Here is an 8,896-nt window from a genome sequence, read left to right as displayed (position 1 = left end):
CAACACACAAAAAACAAATAACTAAAAACAGTAAACAAAAATAAAAAAACAAACAGAAACATAACAAATAGAAATATTCAAAGCCTTAAACTTTAAACCTACCATTGCAATAGCTTATTCTTTGCCACCTTTCTCTCCCAACCTCTGATCACATTCCCATTATCACAATACACAAACCTCTCTGCTTCACACACACTCTCTCTAACTTTCAGTTTCCATTTCCATTTCCATTTGTCAAAATAAGGCGCGACGAAACGGCGACGTAGTACCCAAAATGTCACGTCGTTTCCTCGCCTGTTTTGGCAAAACCGGGAGCAGTAAAACGAAGCCGGCGTCGTCGTCGTCTTCGGAGGAACGTAACAACGTGACTGTCGACGTGTCGGCGGAGGAGCAACGACGGGGTGGGGCGGTGCTGGTGGAGCTGTTCTCGTCTCAGGGCTGTGCCACTTCACCTGAAGCTGAGCTTTTGGTGTCGAGGTTAGGGAGAGGGGACTTTGATGGGCTGGACTTACCGCCCGTTGTGTTGTTGGGCTTTCACGTGGATTATTGGGACTACATGGGTTGGAAAGACCCATATGGGTCGAGCCAATCGACTGTGAGGCAAAAGGCTTATGTTGAGAGTCTCAAGCTTGACACCATGTTTACACCTCAGGTTGTGGTGCAGGGTAGGGCTCAATGTGTTGGCAATGATGAGAATGCTTTGTTAGCTGCGATTAAAGAGGCACCAAGATTCCCTGCTCCTACATTCCAGGTTAGTATATATTCATTCCTCTCTTTCTTTTTTGTTGATTCAGATTAGATTACTATTATGTTGTGTGTGTATATATATGTGGCAAGAATATTAGCAATTGCAAGATTTTTTTTTTATATAATTACATAAAAAAGAATAATATGAATAATTGCTTGTATTATTTATTTTGTAATTTCTTTTAATTTGACTGCATGCGAATGAGTTGTTATAGCCTATAGGTGGTCTAAAAATGGCTAATACGAAAACAAGAACTTGCATTATTCATCATTTCTGCTTGTACAATTGGTTATTTTTCTTTCTTTTCTTTTCTTTTTTTCTTTTTTTAATGTGATAAGTAAGTATATTTGTTTCTCCATATGTTACTATTTTTTAAGTTTGACATGCATCAAGTGTTCTTGTGCAACACAACACACATCTAAAGAATTGCCAATGTGCAAAAAAAAAAAAAAAAAAAAAACACACATCTAAAAAAGGTCACATATTTGACCGTCAAATACACAAAATATTGAATAGAAGTCTTAACCTTTATTTTATTTTTATTTGTTTCGGATTTGTGCCTATATTCTCATATATGCTCTTACTTCTTATTCCTCATTATTGATTTCTAAAATAGTTAGTTGGCGAGTAGAACATGAATGATTAGTGAGTCATAAATAATATTATAGTACTTAAAATATAGATTAAAAAAATGTAAATCAGAAGTTTGATCAAATTGGGTTCTATGACAAAGACCACATATTAGATGCTAAGGTCAATTCCAATTAGTATTAAATAAAGTTTATTGCTAAGGAACAAGAAATTTGGAATTTGGAATCAAATCCCTTCTGCACCAAAAATAAATATATGTTAGCCATGTAATAAAGAAAAATTATCATAGAGAGTTTAGTTAGGTTCAAATTCTAGGGTACTATTAAAAAAGAAAAAAACAAAAGTAGATTGAAGACTTGGCCGAACAAATGAATTTTACAGCTGTGGCATACGCGTTTGGGTGGTGTGCAATTTTAGGTAGGCCGGTGGGGTTTGTGGGTCACTAGCATCTATATACCTGTACCTGTACAGCGTCAATTTTCAACTAAAAGAAGTATTGTTGTAGATCTTGAAAGAAACAAAGTCCCCTCTCCCTAACCTCGACACCAAAAGCTCAGCTTCAGGTGAAGTGGCACAGCCCTGAGACGAGAACAGCTCCACCAGCACCGCCCCACCCCGTCGTTGCTCCTCCGCCGACACGTCGACAGTCACGTTGTTACGTTCCTCCGAAGACGACGACGACGCCGGCTTCGTTTTACTGCTCCCGGTTTTGCCAAAACAGGCGAGGAAACGACGTGACATTTTGGGTACTACGTCGCCGTTTCGTCGCGCCTTATTTTGACAAATGGAAATGGAAATGGAAAGTGAAAGTTAGAGAGAGTGTGTGTGAAGCAGAGAGGTTTGTGTATTGTGATAATGGGAATGTGATCAGAGGTTGGGAGAGAAAGGTGGCAAAGAATAAGCTATTGCAATGGTAGGTTTAAAGTTTAAGGCTTTGAATATTTCTATTTGTTATGTTTCTGTTTGTTTTTTTATTTTTGTTTACTGTTTTTAGTTATTTGTTTTTTGTGTGTTGAGAACAGGTGTTGTGGTTTGGTTGGAAAGTTGGTGTGTTGCGTTGCCGACACGGATGTGTCGGTACCACGTTGTTTGTCAGTGGTGGGTTGGATGACACTTGACAGCGAGAGGGAAAATCAAGCACCACCACCACATTTTACCTGGAAGAGGCGGTGGACTCATCAGGTTGAGTTGGCAAGGACTTCGAAGTTATAAAATAATAATAAAAATTTGAAGAAATGTTTAGGGACAACTTTGGTATCATAATTCGAAGTTACAACAATTTTACAATATTTTTACAACAAATCACAGGTGGTTAGTTGTTATTGATTCAAATTTAAAACTAATACTAAAATTACTTTTTTGCCTCAATAATAACAACTAGTAATAATCTGTCACTTATAATTTGTTGTAAAAATGTTGTAGATATATCATTTCTCCAAAAATAAATTGTAAAGTTCTTATGAAATTGATTATCCCTTATTTCAAGAGATCAATTCAATAACAATAATGCTATATCACAATAAAACTCATAAATTGTTCACGTAATAAGTTGTGTACTAATTATTTTTACTCCATTGCTTATAATTTGCCTTGTAAGCAATTCAGCAAAAAAAAAAAAAAAAAAGTGCCATGTGAGCAAATTGTAATAAAAGTTATGAATTTTATTGTGGTTCTAGCGTTATGATTAAAAAAAGTAATGTTATAGTTACAAATTATTTTACAACATTCTTACAAACTGTTGTTGTGGTCAACTTCTTATTAATTCTTATTTGGGCCCACTAATAACATCATTTTTTTTTATTTACAATAATCATTCATCATATTAGTAGTTTATAAAAAATTTTGTAAAAAAAAAAAAAATTGTATCTTTAGCATTTTTCTTCAATAAATTATAGCAAAGGTTGCGGTAACAAGGGGCTGTTTGGTAACGTTATTCTAGTAACATTGTTTGTATTTTTTAAAAATACATGTAGTTAAAAAAATGTGTAAAAATATATGTAATATTATTTAAAAACTAAAAATATGTAAACTACTGTATCAAACTGCCCCGAAATGGCAGAGAACTGAATTTTGAATCTGGATTTAACAGGGGGGTAGTTAGATAAAACCGTCTGGCCACGTTTTATGTTTAAGACCTTTTTGATAGTATGGTAAGTGCCAACGTGAAAGCAAATCGTTTGGGCCAAAGCGCTTTCCCAAATCAAAGGTGATTGCTTAAAGGTGATTGCTTGTATTAAGTTCTCTATGTAATATTATCTATAAGCTTGTATCAAAGGTGATTGCAAACAGGCTTAAAGGGGTGCTACCCTTGATTATCTCAGAATCCCAAAGCCCTTTCCAATCGGACAAAGCAATTTCTGATAACATTCTAGTAGCTTTCGAGACTTTACACCATATGAAGAACCAAAAATCTAAAAAAGGGGGTTTTATGGCTTTGAAGCTTGATATGAGCAAGGCTTTCGATAGGGTGGAGTGGAGTTTCTTGGAGGCCACTATGTTGAAGATGGGATTTGATGCGCGGTGGTTGGCCTTGATGTTGAGTTGTATAAATTCTGCTTCTTATTCAATTCTTGTGAATGGAGTTCCTAAGGGCAATATCCGGCCATCGAGGGGTATTAGGCAAGGGGATCCCCTCTCCCCATTTCTTTTCTTAATTTGTTCTGAAGCCCTCAATTGCCAAATGCAGCAGGCCGCCAGGTCTGAAGCTATTAGAGGTTTCTCTCTTTGCAAAAATGGCCCAAAAATTTCTCATTTGTTCTTTGTGGATGACACCCTCCTTTTTTGTCGTGCTACTAAGAGTGATTTGGATGTTATCCAAAATATTTTGGTGTTGTACGAGCAAGCCTCTGGCCAAAAGTTGAATAGAGAAAAAACTTCTGTGTTCTTTAGCAAGGCTACTCCGGCTGAAAGGAAGATTGAGATAATCAACGAGTTGGGGGTTAGTGAAGTGCGGGAATATGCGAGGTACCTTGGTCTCCCGGCGGTGGTGGGGAGGAATAAAAAGGCAAGCCTCAATTTCATTAAGGAGAGAGTTTGGAATAAGCTTCAAGGTTGGAAGGAAAAGCTTCTCTCCCAAGCGGGTAGGGAGGTGCTTCTAAAGGCGGTTGTCCAAGCTATACCCACCTTTGCGATGGGTTGCTTCAAGCTCCCATCCGGATTACTAAATGACATAGAAATGATGATTAGAAAATTTTGGTGGGGTCAACGGGGTGACCAACGCAAGATTCATTGGAAGAATTGGGAAACAATGTGCAAGCCTAAGGCACTAGGGGGTATAGGGTTTAAAGACTTGGAGAAATTTAATGAGGCTATGTTGGCTAAACAAGTGTGGAGATTACTAGTTGATCATTCCTCTCTCTTTTACCGGGTCTTTAGTGCGAAGTATTTCCCAAGTGGGTCAGTCTTTTGATGCTAAGGTAGCGTCGGGGTCGTTTGCATGGCAAAGCATCGTTAAGGCCTCAAAGCTGGTTCAGTCGGGTTTACTTTGGCAAGTAGGGAATGGCTCTAAGATTAACATATACAAGGACAGATGGCTGCCTAGAGGAGCCCCGGCGTATGTTGTTTCTCCAAGAATTGAAGGGGTTTCAAATTGGTAGGTAGCAAATTTGTTAGAGCCGGGTGGAGGTGGCTGGAATGAGCAATTAATGGATGACATTTTCCTGCCTTTTGAAGCCCAAAGAATCAAGAGTATCCCCCTGTGTGTCACGGATCAAGAGGACTGCCTCTCTTGGCCGAGAAGCAGGTTAGGCTCCTACTCCGTCAAAACCGGTTATCAGCTGTTGTGCGAGACTGAGATGAACTCCCTGCCTTCCAGCTCAGATTTGGGGGTGACAAAATGCTTCTAGAGCTCTCCCAACAAAGATTAATCTCCAAAAAAGAAGGGTGGTGGACAACCCAACGTGTGACCAATGTGGCTGCATGGCTGAAGATGAATTCCACGCTCTTTGGGATTGCGAGAAGGTTCGTGAGGCGTGGACACCTGTCTTTGAGGAGGTGAGGAGAAAAGGTCAGCGCCTTCTTGTTACGAGCGACCTTGTGAGTTTTATCATGGCAGAAGGTTTACGTTTGGAGTTGTTTGCGATGACGGCGTGGTTGATCTGGATGCGGAGAAACAAGCTGAGAACGAATGATAATCCGCTGCCATAAGAGCTCTCCCAACAAAGATTAATCTCCAAAAAAGAAGGGTGGTGGACAACCCAACGTGTGACCAATGTGGCTGCATGGCTGAAGATGAATTCCACGCTCTTTGGGATTGCGAGAAGGTTCGTGAGGCGTGGACACCTGTCTTTGAGGAGGTGAGGAGAAAAGGTCAGCGCCTTCTTGTTACGAGCGACCTTGTGAGTTTTATCATGGCAGAAGGTTTACGTTTGGAGTTGTTTGCGATGACGGCGTGGTTGATCTGGATGCGGAGAAACAAGCTGAGAACGAATGATAATCCGCTGCCATGCTCCAGGATTGTCTACTCTGCCTCGGCTCTGTTGGCTGAATTTCAGCAAGGAAAACAGAGCTCAGTGGGAAGAATCAATTCCAATCTGGTGTGGTGGCAAAGCTAACTTCGACGGAGCGGTGTTTGGTGGGGACCAAGAAGCGGGTATTGGTGTAGTCTTTCGCAACAATGAAGGGCAGGTGTTGGCGGCGCTGTCGGAGAAGGTGCGGATGCCAGTATCGGTGGAAATTCTTGAGATGTTGGCGGCTAGGAAAGCTGTTATTTTTGCCATGGACCTCGGTTTCAGCCAAGTGTGTTTTGAAGGCGACTTTGAGCTTGTGGTGAAGTCCTTACAGTCGGGTTTGGTTTCAAATGCTTTGGTTGGCCATTTAGTTAAAGACATTATGTCTATAAGGGGGCACTTTCTGTCCTCAAATATCATCCATGTAAGGCGGCAAGGCAACAATGTTGCCTATGCTCTAGCTAGGGATGCTTGTCTTTCTTTTCCTTTAAGGGTTTGGATGGAGGAAGTCCCTCCAAATATCTCCTGTTTTGTTGTAAAAGATTTGCTTTAGTTTAATGCAGTTTGCTCTCCCCGAGTTAGGGGGTTCCTCAAAAAAAAAAAAAAAAGAAGTTCTCTTACATATATAATCGGGAAAAAAAAGTTTTATACATAGTTTTGGTTAAGCCATGTACCACCGGACACACAAAATAGTCTTTATAATAATTCAAAGAACATTGCATTATATCCCAAATAGCAATTACCTATATACAGTGGTGGAGCCAAGATTTTAGTTGAGGGAGGCACTGGTGGCTCCATGTATAGTCCAAGTGGTCACAGGACCACACTGACTTGGAAACAAAATTAATTATTATATGTAAATTTTAAAAATTTTATGAATTTTTATCCTTAAAAAAAATATTTGGGATCACCCTAAATTTTTTCAGGCTCAACATAATTACACTTCGGACAAAATTTAGCAACAAACTTGGTTGTAGATTAAGACTACAACTCAACTCAATATTATTTTTTATTGGATATGAATTTTGGCAAATCCATCATTGGATTCATTTTCTTTTTAAATCCTCCATATTTGAAAATTTTCAAAAAAGATGAAATATCAATAACCATGTCATCACTTCATTCTTTAAATTTCGAATTTTTGTTGTCTAAAATTATACATAAAAAATAAGTTTATAGATTAAATAGTAAACAAATTCTGATTAACATGAAATTTGACATGTGTTTTAAGAACATAAAGAATATACAATTTAATATTTAAAATTTCAAAATATATAACCATATTAATTTGTTTAGTGAGAGTTGTAGCCTTACATTACAGTTGAGTCTGTAGTCAAATTTTTCTTTAAACTTTAATCCCTCAACAATATATTAGGTCCTGACAATATATTAGGTCCTTAAAAACAAAAACAAAAAGCCCAAGAAAATTTTTATAGAGCTAAAATTTTGAAAAAAATGTAATTTGCAGCATTGATAATGAGAATATTATGCAAAGATTTCAAAATAAAAAAAAAATTCAAAACGGAAATTTGTAAGACTTTATGTCTTTGTGTGTGTTTTTATGGCCAATATAGGAAGGTCTATTTTTATTAAATTTTGTATAATTTAAGTTTCTTAATAACCATCCTGGAAAATATTCTTGGAGCCACCACTGTTGAATAAAAAAGTCAAGAAAAGCAACTTTCTTCATGTTGAACTCTTCTATCTCCGCTTGTTAGTTTTCTTCACAATGTATTAATGACTACTCTGAAAAATACTATTAAAGCCGCCATTGGAGGGAGGCAAGATTTAAAGTAAATATATTTTAAAATTTTTATTTTTAAAATATAAATATAAAGTATAAACCATTATGAGCAGCTGTATTTCATTTTCATAAAAAATTATACTAACAAATAACAACCAAAGCAAGAGATTAATTTAAATACATAAAGACATTAAAATCAGTTTTTCCAACATTGCTAAAAGTAAATATTGAAGCCTCTTGGTTTCATGTTGTACTTTTATTATCATCTAGACCTCATTAGGAGTCAAATCTTGCGAGGAGGGAAGCTTGTCTATTTGTGGCCTTACTAATTTATGGTGTATTATGTATGTGCTATGCAACTGTTTAACTTTTGTAATGCAATGTTTTCTCTATTTGATGCTTCCATTTCTATTTTTTCCTACTTCCCACTTAGGATAGTTGCTTTTCAACTACCTTTGTATTTGCAACTTTCATAATATAGTGACAATATAACACATCAAATTATTCATATTTAGGGACTCAAGTTATGTAATCTAATTTTTCATTTTCCTAGCTTTGTTCCATAATATGGTTGATTGCTGTTTGATTTTGACTAGTGCAACAATTAATATGCATCTATATGAAGTATGGACCCAATAATTATATATCATACTGTTTTTTCTCACTACAAATGCTTTGTTATAGAGCCACAAACAATTAAAATTTCTTAAAATAAAAAAGGAAAAATTGGGATAAACATCCAAAGTGTTGTGAATAGTGACATGCTAAATCCTAGGAGAAGATAAAAGTTTTTTAAAACAATGGCAAAGTCAGTTTTGGTTTAAAAGTGGAATAAAGTGCCCTAAATGCCTCTATGTTGTGTAAATTTTCCACTTTCTTTGGTGTCAGAGTTATTTTCTTGTTTAAGTAGAAATTTCTTTTTTGTTTTTTTTTTTTCCTTAGGTCAAAGGGGGAAAAGTATTTGAGTGTTTCTATATACTAGTACTCATTAGCTTTTTTAGGAGGAGTTAGGGGGGCAGTTGCCCCCCTCAAACCCCCTAGCTCTGCCCTTGCCTATATATGTGCTACTACGATAGTTTCAGTGAAGACTAATAGAGCAACCCAAGTATAATAACGAGTATTCAAGACCAAACCATTTCTAGTGTACCAGATACGGTGTTGCAGCTAGTGGCGACTCCAGGAATTTTTCCCAGGGTGTTCTTTAAGAAGCATAACTTTTCCTAGTGGCAGCTCCAAGAATTTTTCCAAAATGTATTGTTGTTTAGTTGTTTCATTAATTTGTTTGTTTTTTTTATAAACTATAATTTGTTATATTGTTGTTTCATTAATTATAAAATTATTAATTGTTGTTTAGCCTAACATAAT

At 36.8% G+C, this 8,896-nt stretch overlaps 1 protein-coding gene across 1 annotated transcript; it reads left to right on the top strand.

The window, feature by feature from the left end:
* The first annotated feature begins 85 nt into the window (after nt 1–85).
* On the top strand, nt 86–814 carry LOC136071410 (uncharacterized). Its single transcript, XM_065782675.1, has one exon. It carries the CDS (start codon nt 275–277, stop codon nt 797–799), a length of 525 nt encoding a protein of 174 aa, XP_065638747.1. The 5' UTR covers nt 86–274; the 3' UTR covers nt 800–814.
* Nucleotides 815–8,896: the final 8,082 nt, after the last annotated feature.

This window comes from Quercus suber, unplaced genomic scaffold, assembly GCF_002906115.3.
Source record: "Quercus suber isolate HL8 unplaced genomic scaffold, Cork oak 2.0 scaffold_310, whole genome shotgun sequence".
NCBI classification, from domain to species: domain Eukaryota; kingdom Viridiplantae; phylum Streptophyta; class Magnoliopsida; order Fagales; family Fagaceae; genus Quercus; species Quercus suber.
This window is presented reverse-complemented; position numbering and strand designations above follow the sequence as displayed.